The sequence below is a fragment of the Bactrocera oleae genome, chromosome X, assembly GCF_042242935.1.
Source record: "Bactrocera oleae isolate idBacOlea1 chromosome X, idBacOlea1, whole genome shotgun sequence".
Taxonomy (NCBI): domain Eukaryota; kingdom Metazoa; phylum Arthropoda; class Insecta; order Diptera; family Tephritidae; genus Bactrocera; species Bactrocera oleae.
Window position 1 is genome coordinate 27,411,920 of NC_091541.1, and position 24,495 is coordinate 27,436,414.

General features: G+C 32.2%; 1 protein-coding gene across 10 annotated transcripts in view; it reads right to left on the bottom strand.

The window, feature by feature from the left end:
* Positions 1 to 24,495, bottom strand: part of PMCA (plasma membrane calcium-transporting ATPase 3) — a 205,597-nt gene that overhangs the window by 72,044 nt on the left and 109,058 nt on the right. For 4 of the 10 annotated variants that reach the window (XM_036365751.2, XM_070112621.1, XM_036365740.2 and 1 more), the window contains one exon: positions 9,446 to 18,611. The exons of 3 other annotated variants lie outside the window; for them this stretch is intronic. In XM_036365751.2, the coding sequence (XP_036221644.1) occupies positions 18,177 to 18,611 (435 nt within the window). In that variant the 3' untranslated portion in view covers positions 9,446 to 18,176. Of the gene's footprint in view, positions 1 to 1,790; positions 1,860 to 9,445; positions 18,612 to 24,495 lie in introns of those variants that run through there. 3 more of the 10 variants (XM_070112624.1, XM_070112623.1, XM_070112622.1) reach the window with 1 other exon arrangement.

Consider the following 24,495-nt stretch of genomic DNA (forward strand, 5'->3'; position numbering starts at 1 on the left):
GCCACTGACTATTGACAATAACTTGCTGGTTAAGTTTGAGCTCAGTATGAATATTTTAGAGGTATATAACTGAATAAGACAATTCGCCATCGTTCGCGATGGAAACGTTGGGACTATAAAGCGGCTTTTTTATAACATGACAAAACTGATACAAAATGCTACAAACCTTTATTGTCGTAATTTTATTTCAAAAATCTAACTCTATTATTTAGCATTGCAACCAAACACCTATCATCAGCATTTTCCGTGTCTCCCACTGGAGCATTTGCTCTCCAAATACGAGTACCTCTGCTCTAACATTTTTACTATTACAAAATGAGTTAGGGTATGTTACCTTTCTATTGTATTATTTGTTCTATGCATTTTGCATTGAAGTTCACAGACATAGATATATTTCGAATAATATTGTACATGAACAACAATAAAAAGTGCCGAAACTGTTTAAGAGTATTGGAAGAGGTGTAAATTCGATGACAAAACAGTTCTAGAATACCTGTACTACTACATACAGCTTATAAAAAAAAGAACATGTAATGTTCATATGTAAAATAAAAATAAATGAAAATCAACATAAATGCGTGGTACACTAAGGAAGTGTAAATTAAACAGAAACGATAACAGTAACGGTAACTGTAAAGTGATCAATGGCAAATTAGAAAAACTAAACACACTAAATAAATTATATATAAATGTTGCATGCCGTTGGAGACTCTCAGCGCATTAATCTTACACAGCCTTGTTCTGAATTAACTAAAGCTCTGTTCTACATGAGGCCGCAAACCAACCCGGCGTTTCACTTTTGAATCGTAACTGTTTTCTATTTTGTGTCTGTAGTTGCGCAAACTTCTTTTTCAGACACAAATTTATTCACAGCCGAAAGTAAAATATCTCAGTAAAAAATCAAAGAAAAAAAATTAGATAAATTATTGAAAATTAAAATTACAAAACTATATGAAGCAGCTAATAAGCACGACATGTGGATTTTGTGTTTGTTCACATAGCAGCTCGAAAAGAGTGTAAAACAAAGCTTATAAAACATTTTCAGCAACGTTCATTGATGCATTCCATGCGTATGTGCACTTGCACATTGACACTGTAATACTGTATGAACCTGCGGCATGAGGAATTATGGGCAATTCATAGACAACTTTTCACGATTACTTTAACAAAAAAGCGGAAAAAGCAAAGGGTTTGTCAGTATGAACACTTTGCTTTCCGTACTACTCGTTAATAACAATAGCGACTGTTGCCTGGCAAAGCGTAAAGAGATGAGAGTTGCCCAACATTTTGCTTCGCTTAATTGCGTTTCGCTTCGATATGAATATTCACATACTCTATAAAGCGAAGCAAAAGGTATATGTGAATCAGTCATTGCACTACAACTAAAAGGGGTAAAAACTCGAACATAAAAGCTATTATTCTACAACTAATTGGGATGTTTTTAATTGGTTTTGTTATTATGGTAATTTGTTGAGGCTTCGCTGCTTCAAAGTTTACATATGTATGTAGCTCAAATTTAGCATTCTTTAACGCGTTTAATAATTTTTTTTTTAATTTTATCTTGAATATCAATGCATTTCTTGACATTTCAAAAAGATACGAACGAACAAATGAACTATCCGCACCTTTTTATGGTGAAACATAATAAAAAAAAAACATAGATAAAAAAACTATTTCAATAAAACTTTAGGATAAAAAGTAGTAAATTTCGAAACTCAAAAGGTTAAACTGAGTTGCAACACAAACAGAAGTTAATTTAGTTACAGCAGAAGATAAAGAAGAAAGCTTACAGCTTGATCAGTGTTGCTCTTGCTGTAGGGAACCGGAATCAAGCGCTCTTGCAATTCACCGCCTATAACCTTTAAAAGGAAAAGAAAAGTAAAAAAGAAAAATATTTGGAGAAACAGGTTCATTGAGGTTGAAACAGTTAAATTGTTGGTGCTGTGATAGTAAAAAGCTTTGTTCAAGTATTAGTTTTATTATTTACTTTCATATTAATAGTTTGTTTAAATTTCATTGGTTTAGTCTTTATATTAATATTTTGAATAACGAAAAATTTTTGTTTACCCGCAGCTCGTCGCTGCTTTGTGCTCCATTATTTTTCTATATAATTTATGTATTTATTTGTTTACTCACAGTTTTTACAATATAAAATATGTGAATACTTTGGTAAATTACAAGAAAACCGACAAAAAATTAAGAGCGTACTTATACAAATGCATACTTAAGTGTGTTTGTGTTTGGATCATATGCATGTCACTATATATCTAGGTGATAGAAGGAAAAATTTAATTAAAATAGAGCGCTACAGATTTTGTAATTTGTAAATTTGCATAGATAGAACAAATGGAATTAAATAAAATAACAAAGCAAAAAATTTTGTTGGATGTTTTGTTAATATTAATAATATGCAATCACATAATTTTTTGCTTTTACGTATTTTAAACAGTTTCTTTGATGCCTCGTTGCTCATCGTGTGCTGCTGTATGAATTGTGGTGAGTTGACAATTTGTGTTCGGAACAGTTACTAGACCAAGCGATAAAACTAAATGCGTGTGTGTTTGTGTGCTGCATATTGTTACACAGACACTGAGTCCCTCTGTTACATAGGCCCTCTATTTGTGAATATACCATACATATGTATGTATATAAGAGTTTTAACTTATGTAATTGGTTCAAAAATGTAGCTCCCAGATTGTTTGACTTTGAATATTTTTATTGTTAAGTACAAATTTTGTTATTTCCCTTCATTTATGCTATAATCATGAAATTTAGAGAACAGTAGTAAATTTACCGACCTGCTGAGCATTGCTCATTGAAAACAAATCGGTTTTCCGGTACATTCTCACACTAGTCAATATGAATAAACCTATTTGATTTCATTAAAAATTCATTGCACTTTCTTATACCGAAAAATTGTTTATTTAAAGGAAATATAACAAGAAATATTAAATTATAATTTTATCACGTTCGTATATTTGTCTATTATAATTATTTTTATTATTAGTGATATTTAGTATGTTGAAAAAATACATACATATTTATTTGAAGTACTATTAATAAAATATAATAATATATGAATATCGATTCAAACTTTTCAAGTACTTGCTTTAGTGTTGTTCTAGTATTTAACAAAATATATTTCCGCTATAACACAAAATTCTTAGACGCATATAAATATGTTATGTATATTTATGTATACATTTGCAGTTATGCAAGCAATGGTATAAATAAATATTAAACGTTTGTGTGTATATAAAATAAAATATACGTATATAAAAATAGTATATATACATACATACACATAGAGGATGCGTATATAGAGAAACGTTGCAAGTGGTAAGCTTTATTTCGAAATTTATAGCAGATTCTATAAATGCTTGTAATAGTAATTAACCACGTTTGAATGGGAAGTGTAAACTTATGCGAACATAACGGTTATGCCTTAACTAGATTTAACGCTTATGTCTTAAAATTAGAGATATGTATATACATGTGTGTTTGTGTGGTATCATTTTCTGTAGCTATCGTCATTTGAATTGCTATGAACAAACACAAGCTCGAACCTTACTCATTGTATTTATTAACATTATCTTACAATATGGCGTTCGAAATGTTTTCCCATGGTTGGCGTATTCGAATGTGTATATCCGAGGTTTGTTCAAAAATATCGCGAATTTTGTATTTCTTAATAAAGTGCTTAGTTACTCATGAATATCTATTTCGTCCCCTTCAAAGTAATCACCCCTAGATATAATCCACTTATGTCAGCGTTTTTTCGAATCCTCAAAGCATTTGAAAAAGTCATTTTTTGTGATCTTGTTCAGCTCTTTCTTCGATGCAATTTTTATCTCCTCAACCGTAACGTACCGTCGTCCTTTCATGGGCCTCTTCAGTTCTGGTAACAAAAAAGGGGCCAGATCACCGATATCTAATTACCTAATAGTGTAAGATCATTATATTTAAGGGTGAGTACTTGAAGGGAACAAAATAGATATTCATGAATAAATAAACACTTTCTTAAAAAATAAAAATATTTGCGATATTTCATGAACAAATGTACATTTTTTGACAAGAGATCAAAGATCAAACATAGCAAATTTCGCAAACAGGCCGTCCACTTCTGGTATGTCATGGTTTATTCGATTCGCCATATTCCAAGATTTGGTGAATAAAAGGCTGCATTCGTTGTATTTGTAGTATATATGTACTTTAGAGTGCTTCGTTTTTAGCCGATATTTTTTTCTCTGTGATACCTGAAAATCTAATAGTTTATAAAAAAAAAAAAAATTAAATCGAAAAAAAAATTCCTGTGTTATTATATGGAAATTTTATTTTTAAATGAACTAAGCCACTATTACACGTAAAACCTTCTACCTGTCCGCATAATTTTTATAAAGTATCAGATTTGCACGTAGCATAGAGAAAAAACATATCACCCAGGTTATTTCGTACAAAACTTTTTTCTGTATTTTTTGTGACGATACCGTTAATATTTATTTATTAAAACCAATGGTACATTAAAGTATGATACTCGAGGAATGTTGTATAAAATTTAACGAAGAAATATTAAAGAGTAAAAAGCCCTAACATCGATTGCACCGAAGCAATAATATGTTACGAGTACCCTTGACAAATAAAAAAGTTTTCACACAAGAACTTGACTCGGATCGTTCAATTTGTATGGCAGCTATAAGCCATAGTTCGATATCGGCAGTTCCAACAAATGAGCCGCTTCTTGGAGAGTAAAGGACATGAACAATAATGCATGCTAAATTTCGTGAATATATGTCGTGAAATAAAAAAGTTTTCCATGCAAGAACTGGGTTCTGATCGTTCAATTTGTAAAGCAGCTATAAGCCATAGTTCGATATCGGCAGTTCCAACAAATGAGCAGCTTCTTGGAGAAAAAAGGACATGAACAAAATTTCAGATCGATGTTTTAAAAACTGAGGGACTAGTTCGGGTATATACTGACAGACGGACATGGCTAAATCGACTCAGCTCAACATGCTGATCATTTATATATGTACATACAAATTTTAAAGCGCGCCGACATTTCCTTCTGGGTGTAGCAAACTTAATAAGCCCTGTTCAGAGAATAAAAAGCTTGTGTCTAGTCATAACTGGGGTTAAAAACCTAATGTAAAAACTTAAAATTGGTTTCAAGGTTCTGAAGTTAAAATCTCTTGCTAAGAAGGCCACTATGTCGCAGTGCCAGTGGTGCATTCAAGGTCGCGTCAAAGGCAGAGTTTTGAAAAAAATATTGGTTTTTATTTCTATATGAAAGTTTAAGATATAATTATTGAAATAAAAAAGTTTATGCAAATATCAATGTGCATTTGTAATCCATATAATTATCCAACCAACAATCAGTTCATATGACTGAGTGTACATATGTATGTATATATGGATGTAAGAGACTTTCAGAGCTGCTAGGGCCTAACTAAGCCGGAGATGGAGTTTATGATAAACTTTTATAACATAAATATGCTCGGCGGTAGGACTACTGTGGAATCGCAGGAATTGTTGTAATTCTGGCACTACTTGTCTATAATCATTAAAAATACGTCTATGTTTGATGTATATTCAGCAGCTGTTAGTTGGCGATATAGAAAAAAATATTAAAAAAACAAGTCTGCTTGAAATTTTGTGTTTTTAAATGGAATAATGGCAACGAAATCGTTAAAATTGTTGTAGAAGTGTTTTGGGAACTCTACTTTATCACAAACACAAGTAATTGAGTGGCATAAAGCATTCAGTAAAGGTCGTGAAGTCATCGAAAACTTACCTCATGTAAGTCATTCACCTACCTCTGTTAATGACGAGAATAACAAAAAATACAGAGGAACAGTGCTTAAAATTGTTGTGTCGACATCACAGAGATAGCAAAAGATCTCAACATATCTTCTGGATCGACTCAACCATTTTGCTTAAAGTTTTGGATGTGAAGCGTGACTCCTACCAAAAGACCCAAATGCGCCGTCACATCTGGCATGATTGTGACTGACTTTATAATATTAATAGTATAATTCGCTCAGCCACCGTTTTGCCACTTTGTGAATTTTTTCTCTTTTCGAAACAGAAAAATCTGTTCCGGGGAGGTTAGTTTAGGTTAAGTGGTCGATCCAAACAGACATCTCACTTGGACAGCTTAGAACGTCGGTCGGTTGTGGTACCTAAAAAAAAAGGTTATACAATAGGTCATAGGCCTATCACAAATTTGTTGAGACGGGTAATGTCAGTTTCGGCTCTGTCTTCTGGTTCGCCGAAGGTAAGACTACCAAGATGTTTCAGCCTCAGTCGTGCAAATGCTGGACAATGGAGAAGAAAGTGCCTAGATGTTTCCAACACATAAATGCCTATTGGACAGTGTAAGGACCCCTACGAATGCGGACCCCTGAACTTTGCTAAGGGCAATTAGGGACGCTTTCGGTAATGCAAACTGCGCATGATGCAACCAGTTCGACAAAGCGAAAATGGCATCTATGCCAAAACTTGCCTCAAAAAATTACATCAAATCCAGTAAGTGATTTATGTGAATTATAATTTTAGTACTATTCTTTAATTAGATTTTTTTTTTATATGATATACAATAGTAGAAAAAGATTGCGCAGTTTGCACTGCTGATTTTATGCTGGCTGATGCCTTTGCTTGAAACTGATAAAAACTGCCCATTTTAAAATTTATATTTTCAAAAATAAAAATATGCGAGTAGCTATAATGATCGATTTCTATTAGAAAGGTAAAAACAGAGAATGAATCGTGTAAAAAAAAAATTTATTAATTGCGAACAGCTTTAAGTCAAACGGATTATTCCAAAAGTAATAGCTTTAGTGTACTTGACGCAATCTTTTTCTTCTATATCCTATATAATTAAAAAAATCCCCAAATATAATAAAACAACAATAATAAAACTATATTGAACATAAATAAATTACAATAACATTTTAGCTAGCAGTTGGTTTTGGTGTAATTTTTTGTGCAACTACTTTTCAAATGCTTTAAAGCTATTCGCAAATAATAATTTTCTTTTTTTACACGATACGTTCTCTTTTTGTACGTTTCTAATAAAAATCGATAATTTTTGCTATCTCACTTGTCAGTTAGAGTATTAATAAAAAATATTTCGCACAATTTTATGTTTGAAAATGCAAATTTTAGCAACTTTTAGCAGTTTCATGCAGGGGCATCAGCCAGTATGAATAAGCAGTGTTCACTATAATCCTAGTTCAGTAGAACTCCTGCTTTCTACTCTAGACTAAAAGTCGCATTCGCACAGGAGCTAGTCGTCGACCAGCGCTTGCTAAACGCACTCGAGGTCCATTAGTCCAGTGCTAGAACACAAGAGGTGAATGGAGATCCAACTCGATCGATGTAAGCGGGACAAGGGCGCCCCTCTGGCTAGCTTATCGGCTTTGCAGTTGATTGTGATACCGCTATAACCAGGCACCTAAACAACTAATATTGCCGCTCTGCTGTCTTAGTGAATGCACACCACCCTGAAAGAGTAGCAATATTATTTAAAAGAATAAAGGTTGAAGACGTGAACTTCCGAAAGAGGAGAGAAGCTCTTTTGGGATCTTATATCTCCTAGTAAATAAAAAAATTTTAGTTTTACTTGGGTTGACGGCTAAGCCGCTGCTATTCGCCCAGTTGAGTACCACGTTGAGGTACCCTTCGGTTAGCTTATAGACGGTATTTAGAAATTTTGTTTTAATACCCGCTTCGGGAAACACGACTCATAACCTTTTCGCGTCGTAAATAAACAGCTACCAAACGCACACTAATAACTTAATTAACATATGGAGATAAAATTTCGCACGAACATAAAAAAGGTTGTACCAACCAAATGAAAACTGTTTTAACAATTCGGTTTGCGTAGCTTAAATGGACCAGTCCAAGTCAGATTTGATCTCAAGTGTAGGTATCTAAAAAAAAATCAAAAACTTCGACTGTCAGATTAAATGTCAGAATACCGTTTTTGGAGTGAGTTGTGTAATAAATAAATAATAAAACACGTTTCACAACGAACCGACTTAAACGACGTTATGGTACAGCTGGCACCCTGCAGGGTTGCAAATAATGCACTACAAAAATAATTGAATTACAATTTTTTTTTACTTTGCAATACCGTATTAAAAAATCAAAAAAAATGTAATCCCCATAACCGGATTAAAAATTAAAAATTCATTTTCGAACTATCGAATTGAAAAATAAAAAAGACAAATTTTAGTCTTAAGCATATAATTAAGAATTAACTAAATAATTTTTTTATAATTAAAAATTTTTCGAGTTCATTCAAATTCAAAAATAATATTTTCATAATTAAAATTTAGTTTGTAACCCCAACATCGGGATTAAAAAATAAAAATTTAATTTTTAATCAAAAATTTTTTAATCAACAAATTCGCAACCCTGACCAACTGTAACTATTTATAGTAGCACACGTGATAATCCAGAAAAGCAGGAATGAATTTTAAGTTTTGTACGATACAAAAATTATTTCTGAAAATGTGTCAAGCAACAATTACTTGATCATGGAAAGCGCATTAATAGTGGATCGTGGAATGTAAATGGCGTTCCTACTGGTATCAAGTATTCGTAACGGATTTACATATATCCTCCCTAGGGCAACAGCATAGTTACATAGTGGTAAACTACCTTTTATTTAAAATGAACCATATGCCCACGCTTTACGCTTTTCTCACAGTTAGTTTTTTTAAAGTTACAATCACAATTTAATCAAGACGTCATGTCGTAAAAAATGTGTCATACTAGTATGGCATTGCTTTAAATAGTACATTTATAATAATATTATTGCAAAAAAGTAATGTTTTATTTTTAGTCAATTGCACCTACCTTGATTGTATTTGTCCTTTAAAACGTAGTTGTGTATAACTAAGTTTTGTCCACATGTTAGAAAGCAGACCAACAAGGTTATAATGAAAAAATGCAACGAAAAATAGTAAAAGTATATTTAATTTTACGAAACTATTAAGACCATGTACAGCATACAAACCTGAGTAATATATAATGTGTTTGGCAAAATGTTTAATATATGTTTAATATACGAAATTCTAACTAAATGGAGAGTTTTTGGAAACTGATGTGGTACCGCTGTTATTAACTACTTTAAACAAAATTCTCTTTTGATAATTCTTATATCGCATTTATTTGAACACAGAAATCTCAATTGGTTGGAAGGAAAAACCCCGCCGTAAACTAATTTTCTGATATGTATCAATTGATACAAAACCAACAATTTACACAATCTTGCTATAAATCTACTGGCTCTAGCAATCATGAACAAGCATTTGTAGCTTAAATTTTGTAATACAAGCGGCTTAAATATTGAAAACAAAAAGTAAAGACACCAACACAAAGCGAAACAAATATACATGTACGTATGTATATGTTTATTTTATAAATTAAAAATGAAACATAGATTTATAGTAGATATTTATTCATTTAATAAGTGCATTAGATATTGACTTTTGATACTTATAGTATTGCTTATTTTTTAAATAATAGAAATACATAAAGTATTGCATTAACTTTAAGTAAGCAAAGTGAAAGCATACATATATAAAACAATTTTGTATATATAAACAGAATTAATAAAAAAAAGTTTGCTAAAAAGAATAAAACAAAAAATGTGTAATAATAATAGCTAGCAAACATTTGTTCTCTTCGATTCACCATTTCTCTGCTTGCTATCTTTCCACGTTACTCTCTTGTCAAAAAAGTTACATGTAAAAGCAACAACAAAGTTATCGAGTTGAATTCGTACAAGAAAGTATGTGGATACCTCATTAAAGTGGCACAACCATTTTGTTTCCCATATTTTAGATCAATTTTACTATTGTGAATAACTCAAATGAAAAATTATTGGTAAAAATGAAATTGGAAATGGAATACTTCTTGTATTTTATAAATTGACGGCTTTAAATCTATTAAATTATTTATAGGAAACCAAATTACGATGTTACTAAAACGGTTTTTGCCGCGAAAAGCAGAATTTCTCCACCAGGAAAAAAATTTAACCAATTGCACATGCGTCAGAAGACATGTCAGCGCAGGGTTGCACCGCAAGTACTGCGCATTTGTTTGGTCATCTGGCATAGTTTGCTCGATTCGGTACTCACCAACGCTTGGTAAATCGAAGATAGCTGTTGTAAAAGATCACGATGGTACTAATACGGTTGAACTAATATTTTTAAAATATTTATACATTTTTTTTAGGTAAATATCTCTGATATTTTTTTTCTTTTTCATTACCATATGTACATGAATTTTTGTAAAGGTATACAGAAGTATGTACTTGCTAATTCTGGCTTGTTAAATTGGAATTGTCAAAACTTAAGTCAAAAACGTCATCGTTATATGTAATCTATGTACATTTGTACCTGCGTTCATATTTGAGAGTGTTGTGTTTAGACAATACTCTTTTTATTTGCACATACATACATAATGGATGCTAATACCAATGGATATCCACCCACTCAACAAGGTGGTATATACATACATACAGGAAATCGGAAAAACTATCTACTGGGTAATTTATTGGTATATAATAGGTATATACAGTAAAACCAATCAATATGCTTTTATATTTTTATACTCTTGCAACATGTTGCTACAAGTTATAATAGTTCTGTTCACCTAACCGTTGTTTGTATCACCTAAAACTATTAGAGATAGATATGGGGTTCTATATAAATAAATGATCAAGATGAAGAGACGAGTTGAAATCCGGGTGACTGCCTGTCCGTCCGTCTGTGCAAGCTGTATCTTGAGTAAAAATTGAGATATCTTGAATCGGATCAATAATTCCCTTAGTCCCCATACACGTAATAGAAAAATTTTCAACTTCCGAACTGACTTTTTACCGCAAATATCGGCCAATATGTTCTTCTAATAACAATGTATCTTTGTGCACAAAATGGATAAACTCGAGTGGAATCTTGCCCTAGACGCCATATAACTAATATCAGGATTTTAAAACTTGCGATTGACTTTATCCCGCGTATATTGGTGATGGTATATGAGGTACCTTAATTAAACTCAGAGATTATCTTTTTCTGTTTATATTATATGATACACACAAAAATAGATAAGCATCAATACTACACCTATCTCTCATATATAAGATTTTCAAACTTACGGTTGGCATTATACCGTACATATAAAAACTTCCGTATTCTAACAAAGCTTATGCTGAATAGGTCGGCCAGTGTATGAGTTATGTATTTATAAAATTTCTTAAAATATGTTCTTGAATATGCTGACCACCTGTACGTAAATGACACGTACAGTACGTAAATTTGGAGCCATGTACCGTGTACCGAAGCTTTAGCGAAAATCACGAAAATGTACGTAAATTGAACGGATTGATGTACGTAATTTGCGTTAAAACAACAAAAAATTGCTATACAATTGTGTCCCACCCGTGACGATGGAATGAATACCCCTAATGCAAATTAAATATATTCACCCAGCTTTAACTATGTTAAACTCGCCATTATGGCAACGTCGTTTGTGGAATGCTTTTATTGTATTTGTTCGTGTTAAAGAGAAATTACATATGTTAAAGCTCTTCTTATTTACATTTATTCATGTATTTTCTACCAACAATTTGTGAAACTTATGCTGACAGGTGATATTGTGGAAGCGACGCTATTGTGTGTGTACGTTGTATTATTTTTTTTAAATGTCGCGAAAACGTGGAGTAAATATATTTAACGAAAAATTGCGCGAAGAATTTTCGTTTATTAAGAAAGCGAAGACCGAAAGTGATGTCCTTTGCGAAGTGTGCAACACGGGTTTTAGTATTATGCATAGTGGTCGCAGAGACATTGAGTCGCATATTAAATCAAAAAACCACCAAAATGCATTGCACGCTGCCACGTCCAGCCACACACTCAATAGATATTTAAAAAGTTCTACTTTGACCGGAACAGATGCCCATATCGCGGCGTGTGAAGGCGTTTGGGCATTTCATGTGATAAGTTCTAATCACAGTTTTCGCTCGGCCGAAAATGCAATGTCCAAATTTTCTTGTGCGCGAACGAAATGCGAAGCCATCGCAACCGGAGTGTTCGCACCGTTCGTATTGCAAGAGCTCCAGAAAGACTTAAATGACTGACTGCCATTTCTTCACTATATTGACGGACGCCTCTAATCATGGCAGCACAAAAATGTTTCCGATATTAGTTCGCTTCTTTTCGGAAAAGGATGGCGTCAAAGTGAAAATTATAGACTTGGTAGATGCACATGGAGAAAGTTCCGAAATAATTGTAAATTTGCTGAATAGCGCTATGAACAAATTGAGCATAAATAAGAAACTAGTTGCGTTTTGTGGAGATAACGCGGCGTGTAATTTTGGCAACGTTAATCGAACCGGCACAAATAATGTGTTCTACAAACTGAAGCAGCTTTATCCTGGATTGATTGGAGTTGGATGTGCAGCGCATATTGTTCACAATACTTTAAAAAAAGCTTGCGACAAAATGCTTTTTGATGTGGAGATGATTGTAGTCAAAATTTATTCACATTTCTATTTGTTCACCGTGCGTGTCGCAAAATTGAAAAAAATTTGTGAATCCGTGGATGTGGAATATAAAAAACTGATAGGTTACAGCAAAACTCGTTTCCTAGGCTTGTTGTCATCAGTCGACTCAATATTAAGAATTTTTGATGGTCTTAAGGAGTATTTTTTGGGAGATCCCAACACCCCAAATTCTTTGCTACTATTTTTTGAAGATCAAAGGGCCAAGATGTGGCTGCTTTTCCTTCGTGATCAAGTAAGTATCGGTTAATGGGAATGAAATGTGTCAGGCACCAATAACTTTCTTTTTAATTTCTTATGTAGGCATCTATTTTCAACAGAACAGTTAAAGCAGTGGAAAGCGACAATAATAATGCAATGGAAGTTGGGCATGCACTCAATTCTTTTGTCCAATCGCTCGAATCTCGGAAAAAAGAAGCATTTTTGTCCGCTACAGTGCAAAAGGAAATGGAACATATTTCTGCTGTTGACGAAAGAGTGTCAAAAGAAGAGATGCAAGATCTCTCACGTCAATTCTATGGTTCGAATATTAATTTAGATTTATTTTCAATTTAAAAGATTTTATTCATTTCTTTCTTAGAATCATGTATAAAATATATTGAAAAGTGGAAAGAACAATTTGACCATATTATGATTTTTGCCTGGTGTGCGCTTGATCAACCACCGCAATGGAAGTTTATCGAAACCACCGCGAAGTACATCGCAACCAATAACCATTTTGATCTGGAATCATCCGATACTGATTTATTCGATCAGTTCACGTATTTGGAAAGATACGTAACCGAATAGAAAATCCAATCGTGGGAAGAAAATGGTACTGCCACCGATCAACGCTGGGTTGAAATTTTTCAACATTTCGTCAAAAAGAAGGTTCCATTCAACCACATGGTCAGAATCATATCGTATATTCTCTCCTTGCCAGGCACATCAGCCACCGTTGAACGAGTATTTTCTCTGATCAATCAGATTTGGAACGATGAAAAATCACAAATAAAGATCGAAACATTGCGAGATCTTTTATATGTTCGATACAACATTAAAATCACTTGTAAGAAATTTTTTGAATTTTTAAAAATGCAACCTAAAATGTTGAAGGAAATTGCATCAAATGAAAAATACGCAAATTAAATTAAATTGCATTTGCAAGCACCGTTTTTTCATTAATTAAAAACTGTACATAATATAAACTTATAGTAATCTAACTATCATTATAGAAAGAGGCAAGAAAAAAAATTTTTTGTGTACGAAAATGAGATCTTGAAAAGGTGGTCACCCTATTCTTGAATATAACTGAGCAATGTCAAAATTTAGTGAAAACAGCCCAGACCTTTACTGCCCCCACTATACCCTAATGATTTCCGACTTCTCACCTGCAATTGAAGTGTTTAGGTTAGTCTAAATGTGATGTGAATGATATTTTAATAAATTTGAGTGAACAAGCTATGGTTTAGGGCTGAAGATGAATGGAAATGGTTCAGACCTTGGTCCAAATCTCATATCCTTGATATAATAAATTCCGATTCTCTGGTTAGAACGTCAACATCAACTAAACATAAAATATAGTTAGCCGTTTTGGTTGAACTTATGTCCAATCTTATTTGATGATGATTTTAATACAGGGTAGCTCACGAATCGTGCTACAAAAACAAGTCGTAAATACTTTTTTTCTGTGTGAATAATCGATTTACTCTTTTTTATCTGGCAGGTTATTATTTAAATTTGTTAAATTGAGTGCTTGGGATACCGCCAAAGAAGGTTTGGATGGTGCAGCCGTATCATGCTTTGCAGTCCGTCACTTCCGTCCAAAGGAAAATCAGGCAGGATTTTGGCGATACTCTCCCGAGTAGATGGACCATTATGAGGTTGGTAAAAATGTTTGCCGAATCTGGAAGTATTGCAAGAAGACCGTACCATCGAGATCCGTATGTTCGTGTTCAAGAAACAACCGCGGCTGTTGCATCGTCAATTCAGGCAAATCTAATGTTTCGACTCGCAAGTTCAATTTGAAATTAGTAGACGGTCATTACAACGGATAATTCATGATGACTTAAACCTGTTTTCGTACAAAGTTCAAATCACAAGACGCTTACACCCTCTAAATTTGCCTATTCGCCTGGATTTTGCCTAAAAATCCAGACACTTACGGCTGTGACGGCCCAGTACAGCGAAACTAAACATTTTCAACAAATCAACTGGTATTTTCGGTGATCTAACACTAACAGTGTAAAATTGTAAAGTCAGTGTAAAAATCAATATCAGCCAATTTATAAAAAATAAAATAAGTTTCTTGCTAAAATCATTTATATGTACGAAGTGTGTTCAAAGTAAAAGATGAATTTTAATTTTTCGCGGGCTGTCAACATTCGATTATCGATATTTTGTTTTGGTTATAATCGGACACATATGTTTATCATGTGCTTGTATTAGGAGCCAATTTCGATTAGTAGTTTGTTTTTGACAACAGAAAGAGTTTTGTGTGCTCTTGATTTTTGACTTTTGAAATAAATGGATCAAAGAATATGTATTAAATTTTGCGTTAAAAATGGAATAAAGTGCTCCAAGGCACTTGAAATGTTGACTGTGGCATTCGGTTAGTCTACTTGGTCCAAATATAAGCAGTACAAGCGCTTTACACAAAGCCAAGAAGATGTTGATGCCGATGAGCATCCTGGAGGTGCGACCACGTCAACAAGCGAAGAAAACATCGAAACAATTGTTCTTGAAAATCGTCGTTGCAGAGGATATTGGCATATCAATCGGCTCATGCCATCAATTTTTTAAAGGTTTCGGGCGTGAAACGTGTGGCAGCGAAGTTTGTTCCGAAATTGCTAAATTTTGAGCAAAAGCAATGTCGCATTAGTATCGCTCAAAAACAAAACCGATCATGCCTCAACCACCGTATTCCCCTAATTTGGCTCCCTGTGACTTTTTCCTATTCCCAAAACTAAAGAAACCAATGAAAAGAAAGCAGGGTTACGTCGATGCATAGTCACAGAAAAAATTCTGCACCACTAAGAAAGTTCAGGCTTTTTGATATTTATGCTAGAAACAGTCACAGAGGTAAACCCGTATTCCGAAACAGCTGATAAGAGCTATCTTATAAGAGTGCAATGTAAATGAAGTCACCACCGCTTTTACCGTCCGCTTCTACAGACCGTACCGTAGGATATCCGCAAAAATTGGATTTGTCTCGTAAAAATGAGTCAGCTGATTGCCCGCTTGCAACTCAGGGTTGCCAGTCTCGATATTTTGTGGTAGTTAAAAAATAACCTTGAATATATTTGACAAATTCTTAAACTAACTCAAAATCACAGTCAATACATTCATTTATAATTAGTTAGACTACTTTTAATAATTGGTTTTGAGCTTTTACATTATGGAAAATTATAACTAGAAAACTAAATATGTGCAAAATCATGTATACAAATTGAGCAATGCCAACATTGGTGAAATGGAAGCAAAAGAGAGTAACTGATTTCTACGTTGCCACTTCGGGCATAATGTCATGATGTTTTAATACGGACGATAAGTACGTCGGTGACGGTTTCAAGCATTACATATGCAACAATGGCGGACTCAAATGTATTCATTTCAGTGATTCTGGCAAAAAAAAAATATACTTTGAAAACACTTTCCTATATATTTGAATAATGTTTGTGCTTCACTTTTCGGTGAAAACTAAGCAGTTGTTTTATAATTAAACTATCGGATTTAAATTCATTCTTTTTTATCTTTATCTCGAAAAAAACAGTTTATTGTGAAAGTAATAGTAAAAAAAGTTCTATAATGCCAAATAATTCGTTTTGCAATGTTGTTTGATGATGCATACCGATGATGTACTCGTATAAGTACTGTAGTCAGCCCAAACAGGTGTAAAAATAGTATGACAATAATATAATATGCATAAACTGTGACCAAAAAATGTGCACTTATTTATGTTTTTAAACAAAACTTCGCCTAGTAACGTATTTTTAAACTCATTAAGTACATTTGACACAAAAGCACGCTAACTTTAAATTATTTTATTTAAATATAAAAAATATATCTCTGCTTATATTACCATATATATATTTCCTGTGTATAAACGCTAAACTTTAAATTGACGTCCGGATCAGGTTTTCCTAGTATATTTTTTACAAAATAAATAAATTTAATGCTTTTCATATTTTGTACATACGCTCCTGTGCGTAGAAAATAATTTCCTGAACTAAAGACTCTCGCGACTCACACGAACGAAATTTAGCGAAACCACGAAAGAGCGTTAAATATTTTGAACGCACTTAAGACAAAAATTCTACATAATACATAACATAATAACAGAAAATAAAATCTCGGCGCAGTTCGACTGTGCATTTAGAACAGAAACTGTTGGCTTATCGTTGGGTCGTTTATGAAAGCGTCCGAAGCTACAATTCCTGCGGTTGTGTGAATTTCATTTTTATACATATGTATGATGAGCCAAAAAAAAAAAACAACTATATAATCGAATTTATGGATAAATAGAACTTCAATATAGAGAAAACAAATCAGTCGTATATTTTCAATTCACAAAAAATTCTGACTATACATATATATTACTCAAAAAGCTATTAGTCGTTATAAATTCCAAATGTGTTGGCGTATTTTTAGGGCAAAACTGCATAATCGAAAGCCTAAGCATGCATTCATGTTCTTTAATTTAGAAAATGATTATACTTAAAGTAGCCATACAAACAATAATTTTAATATTTGTGTATATTTATATATTATATTTTAAAACCTTTGAACAACTGTTTGTTAGTTATTACTGCTTGTGCATATTTTTTCAAACATTTGCCACTGTATGAGTATTTGTGACTTTTAATTACCGTAATACTGCAAGCCTAAAGAGCTTATTTTAAGTAACTTAGTTTATCGTTAATTGTTTTGTGTCAGCAAAAAATAACACAGCTGGTATACAAAAGAATATGCAAATTTTTCAATAAACTTATTTCGATAAATAATTTCCGGGAAGAGATGTCAAGCATAGTGTACGAAATGAAGAAAAATGTAAATATGTATATTGTGTACATTGTTTTAGACTTTTTTAATTATGTGAAACTTATAAATAGAATTAAGCGAAGGAGGGAAAGCTATATTGTTGATTAATGTCAAAAGCGTATACAAAAAGGGTATCAAATGGTAAATGCCAATTTTTTTTGTTTTACATATGTATGTGCTATCACTGATTTATCCAAAAAAACATGATATAAAACGATTGAACGCCTGAAATTAGGCTATCAATTACAAAGTGCCAAATACAACATACATATGTACGAAAAATATACATACATACGCAATATTGATAAGTACATAGGTTTGATTGGGTATTAAAATAAGCCGATTATTGATATGCCTGTAAGAAGTCAGTTTATTGAACTTTACATGACATTCGTATCTACATATGTAGGTATGGAATGTCATTATTTCCGCAAAATGTGTCGTGTTAGTGCAGTTATTTGCGTTGGTGTGGTGAGTACATGTTACTATATGTATGATTATATGTCGCCTGTGTTTCCCTGTTTGAACTAATTAATTATTTTACTTTTATTATTGTTGGTTTTTGTTTAAATATTATTTAATTATTTTAAATTCGTGTCTCTGTTTGTAGCTGCTTTTGTTGTTGGTGTATTTGGTGGGTCACGTCGGAAAAGCCGTTGGACCAGCGTTGTGTCGATTGGCCGTTGCTTGCGCCACCAACCGTCCCGTGGCCCAAAAAATTTAAACGCTGCTGCTGCTGCGGCTCTTCGTCGATGTAGGATATATCAGATATTAGGGCGGCTCCCGTCGTCGACCCATCGATGCCGTTGTCAGGCTGAGTGTTAATTTTCGCTAGTGGCGACTGCTGTTGTGCGCTGTACCTACGTTGCTGTTGAGCATAATTAGGATTAAGCAGGTTAGAATTGTAAAGCGGGTAGCCGGGTATTGTGCCTCGTGGACTGCGCAAGCTATGCAGACTGTGCATCGAACGGCGTTCGTTCAAATCTTCCAATGTTGAGCGGAATGCACGAATAACGCGCAACTGAAACAAACAAAATTAGACAACAAAGAAACAAACGAACGAACGAACACACACCGAAAAAAAGGAGAAAAGAACAAAAAACGGAAACAAAAGTAATAAAACGAAAAAGAGAACACATATAACAAATTAATTAATCATTTGGTTTACATCGGTAAGCAAAATAAAATATGCAAAAGCAAAAGCATCAAAACGTATTTCAAAAACAGTAAAAATAAAACTCGATAAACCATAATCATAATTATATGAACTATTTATTAAGTACGCATCATCACTTATGTATGTATGTAGATATATATGTATATATATATAATTGTGTAAGACTTTTATATAGTTTATACATATTTTCGCATACATACATACATATGTACTCATAAAGCATATTGCATACATATACATACATACATTTATCTATACGAACATATCAATGTGTATTCAAATGTAAGTCCAAGCGTTTATATTATATAACCATAGCGTTTAATATATATAAGTACGTATGTTTATGTACATGTATTTTTGTTTTTTAGATAGGCTATTTCAGCAAAATAATTAGTAAATTATGAAGGTAAATACTACTTAGAGTATGCGAGTAAAATCTCTATTCAATAAATTACAACTAAAATGAAATGAAAGTAAACATACTACAAGTATATTGAAACAATAACTAAATTAACAACTTTTCATAATTATACGATAAAGTCTGAAAAACTTATTGAAAAAATTCCAGAATTATTCAAGGAACGATAAGTCTTCGAAAACTTTAGTAGTAGTATTTAAAATTGTACGCTACTATACTAAGTGTTCCTTACATACATACATATGTTAGTTGATGAGTGGAGCGAGAGTGGATAAAAAGCAAATGCTTGAATGAAATGTGGAAAATCTTAGGAAACTACATCCAGGACTGCAAATAATGCAGTCTATTAAGTCACCATTTAAATTGAGTTTCCTTATATTTGGTTATCCAGAAAATCTTAATTAAAAATAGTTTTCAAGTTTCTAAGTCGTAGAATTGAAAAAACTAAATCCTACAAATCGGATTAAAAACAAGAAAAACATTAACTTCGGCTACACCAAAGGTTCACAGGTGCATTTTTTATAGCATAACAGGGTATAAAAATATCTTTAATTTTATCGGTCTGTTTGACAGCCAAACGCTATTGTTGCCTTGAACAATAATCTATGCTAAATTTCGTGAAGATATCCCATCAAACATTTCAATCGAAGTGTCCTTCTGGGTGTAACAAACTTTGTGGCAAACATAATATACCCTCTTCAGAATAAAAAAACAACGAAAATTTTAATCATAAATACCGAATTGGAAAATAAAAAAATGTTGATCTCACGTTAATTATTAAAAAATTATATTGTTAAATTATTTCCTTGGTTTTTATTCTACGATTTTGATTATATTTTGAAAAGGAAAGTTTATTTTTAATATGTATAAACATGGTTTAATTTTGTTCGAAACATTAAAAACTTTCCTTTTTATCGCTTTTCAATCCAGCTTTTGATATGAAAGATAATATTTTATTTGTTACTCCAATATTTAAATTAAAAATTTGTCAACAATTTTTAATTCTGATTTTGGGATTAAAAATACATTTCCAATTTTTAATTCCGTTTTTCAGTATAGAAAATCAAAAATTCGCAACCCACATCTAACTCTACTAATTAACTACATCTAGCTTTAAATTATTTTCTCTTATTATTGTTTTTCATTCGTAAACCCAAAAAACAAAGATGAAGTCGAGGATATGTAAGGAGTTTTTAATGCATGTGACACCTTATCAATTATTACCTCCTCACGATAATATATTTATTTTTTATTTTTGTACTTCAATTTGACTGTTACAAAGAAAAGACCCACGACAGTCGGTTCTAAGTACGCGGAACGGACCTGGATTTTTATCCAGCCAAGGACTATCAATTCGGCACCATTCCGCGAAATTACTTCAGTAATGTTTTCTGCCGCTACAAAAACAACAACAGTGATTCAAGTTTCCGCAAACATACAAGAGAGAATCACGAACTGACGGTTTAAGAGATCTTTCCCATAAAGCGATTTGCAGTGGCAACATTAACTTGCACAGGGCATAAAACGAAGTTTATAGTAAGAAAAGAAGAATCTTACGATTGTTGCTGATAATATTCTAAACAAAATCAAAAATACATATAATTAAGTTACAAATTATAGGAACCAAAAATCGGTATAATTAACGGAATGGCAATAATTAAACAACTCACACAATTTTCCTCGGATGTATACTAAATTTATCTGTACATACAAGCAAAGGGATACAAAGATTGTGATCAGGTTGTGTTTGTAATATGTGTATGTAACTTTTCTTACAGATGCAGTAAGCGAATTTGGTTGTGAAATCTATTTTTTAAATAAAAAAAACAAACACAATAACAAATTGGGCCGATGAATTATCTGTAACTGGAGTTGCTGCACACAAAAATGGGAAAATCAACTATTGTACGCCACCAACATTGTCACATATGTATTGTATGTACATTGGCAATATTATATACATATTATTATATATATATCATACATACAATTGGCTTAACAGTAACAAGTATTTGCATGATGTGAACACCTACTTATATATTGGCTTTCATAGAATTTAAGGGATTACCGAATGTGTAAAAGAAAGTTAGAACTCTTAACACAAGGTGGGCCCAAAATTAATAGAACGCGTTGCGTGCTTCTAAAAATTGTTTTATAACAGCACTCTTACATTTGATCATCGAAATAAGTATTAAAAAAACAATATGAAAAATATTGTGGTTGTAAGCATTAAAATGAATAATGGATTACAAAAGCTACAAACATGTATACACAAGCTGTGCAGTCAAAACAAAAATAACATCATAGACCTAATATATATATATATAGGTATAGTAGATGTGCAGTGCCTTAAAATCGCTGTATTCGCGCACGGTAAAGAGATATCAACAAATGCACCAGAAGGTAACATTAGCAAGAAAATTACAAATTTGAAGTACAGCTGATGTTTGAGAGAAATTAAATAGAAAGTGAAGGAAATATGATGTGTGATTTTTATTAACTACTACAGAAAACTGAAATAAAATTATTTAACGCTTGCGTATTTATTATAATATTCTATTATATATATTATTACAATACATATTCTTTTTGAATTTTTAAAATCAATATTTTTCTTTTCAATTCAATTGCAAACAGCTGTTTTAGCAGTAGTTTAAAAATGGTTTATAATCTTAACAAAAGTAACTGTAACTTTACGCTCCCAATTCGCACACTATTGTTGCATATATGTGTATGCCTGAAGCAATTCTTGTTAATATATTATATGATAGTTAATACCTCATAACATTAGTTCGGTTGTTGCTGACGGTTGTTTTTTTGGCACACTACAGATTACCCTTTACATATATGTAAGTGTTTATATATAAATATATATATGTGTATATATGTATATATATATATATATGTAGGCATATATATGTATATATATATATATATGTAGGCATATATATGTATATATATATATATATATGTAGGCATATATGCTCACATATAGTATGTCACAGTTAAGTACAGGGATTTCGCATAAGCATACAGGCAACAAAACTATAAAGTAAACTTGCAAAAAATTTTACCTAAAGTATAGTTAGAACGAAAGAATTAAAAGCATAACACTTTTCGAAACTTTTTTTTGCTTTAATTCCACTAAAAAACTACGGTCAAATTAAAAACAAAACTCAACTTGAAAATAGAAAAGTTAAACGGTACTTACCTTCATTTATGGTTTTGTGGTATTGTAATATTATCTAATACGACATATTGACATATGTAAATTTTGTAAAATGCTGTTTCTAAACATTTTTTATACTTTCCCTTACGTTTTTAATACGCGATCGGAAACATCTATGTAATAATATTTTATACAAAGGAAACAAAGGAAAGACTGCCGACATAAAATCGGAGACGTTTTGCTTTGCTTCAGTTTGCTAACTCGCACTAGACATTTTGTTGTAACAATTATATAAGTAATTGTGTTGTAGTATCGTGCCGCTGACGTTCATATTCGTGAAGAGAAAATGCTGCACATGGTGAGCATATTCAAAAATGTACATACCAGGAAGGTCGTTGTGTATAAAGAATTATTGCGGCATGCCAGTGAACATAGTATATTTGAGCAGAAGAAGAAGTTTTAAGGATAGGAAGGAGTAGAAACTAATATGACAAGAATAATTCGAGACAACTTTGAATACACACAATCAATCATTACCATGGCAGCAACTAAGAGTGCAAAAATGCTAAGTACAATTTCCAAATAAAAATAAAAAAATATTGTAAAGCAGCAAGAGAATTTTTCTTTTTTCGAATAATGTCCGCATTTCATCACTAAAATACCAGTTAATATTTATAATAATCTGCATATGAAAACAACAATAAAGTTGTCTCGTTGTATCTATTACAATGTAGTATGTGAATATCATATTATGGTATCAAAACTTATAAATCTGTCTACACTTACTAGGCGTAAGGAAATGCTTGGCTTAATATTCTTAGTAAAAATCCTGAATGGGCAGGAGGAGGGTTATCGTTAGATTATTATTATTATTATTTTAATATTCTAGGATTTCTGAAAACTGTGTGTTGTAACCATTGTATAAACCTACAACCAGAGATAAATAGATGCCCAACTCATCTCTCACTGGAAATCACAGCGAAATTGCTAAACGTCAAAACCTACTGAACTCAGCTAACTGTTTAGCAATTGGAAAAAGAGGGACGGCCAGATGGAAATCCTACCAAAAAAATATGTGTGAACAGAGAGATTAAGAAGTATTGAAAGTTCAAAAATCAGTTGTTTTAATATATTACAAAAAAGGGGTTGAATAGTTTCTAGATATGTTTAACGGATACGTGTATAATAATATTTAATCTTAATAAATGTTGGGTATTTTAATTTAAATGCCCAAAAATTATTATTTTGTCCGCTCTGGCTACAATGGAAAATGTTATTAAAAAAAACGCTAATTTTGAGACGCTCTCAGACTGGAATAAGTTGGGCATCTCTTTATCCCTGCCTACAACTTACCAATCCTAAATTTTTCACTAAGTGTGTGTTTACATTGGGACTCTTTTGACCCTCATTATCGGCAAGTTCTCTTTTGGTGTCGCGCTGTGCACTCACACGAGCAAAGAGAGTCCAGCAACTCGAATCGAGTTTTCTGTCATTCCTTTTCATAAAATTTTCGCAAATGTTTGTGCGCTACTAATATTTTCAAGGCCAACATTTATAACAGGAATTTTCTAATCTCTAGGTATAAAAAATTCATAATTTCTTTACTCCATATTTTTGTCTATTTATTATAAAACATCCTTGAATTAATTACAATTCTTCTTTTAAATAAAATGATATTCGAACTAAATCCTTTGTGATTAAAAGAAATAAATATGAAGGCATCTTTATATCTTATGTAAATATAAAACAATAAAGTAACCATTTTTATTAGAATTTCTTTATGTATACTGGTATATTATTACATTTAATACCGTTATATGTTATTAAAAATGTAAATTGAATATTTTTGAGTAACCTAATTTTCTCCTTATTTACAATTTTGTAAAATATTTCTATTATTCTATGCATACATATTTGCATATTACGTACAAAAAATAGATAACAGAATTAAAATTTCTGAAAATTTCCTGCTATTTATTCATTTGAAACTGAGCGCTCTTACAACCGTTAAAAGAATTTGAAAGTAAATAAGAATGCTGAGAAGGGTAGCAGCGAGCTGTTACGAACAAGAACACAAAGCGTGCCTCCTGAACACGAGTGGCACGGTCCCTTCGTCTTTCCTCGTCGTCAACTCCCCACAA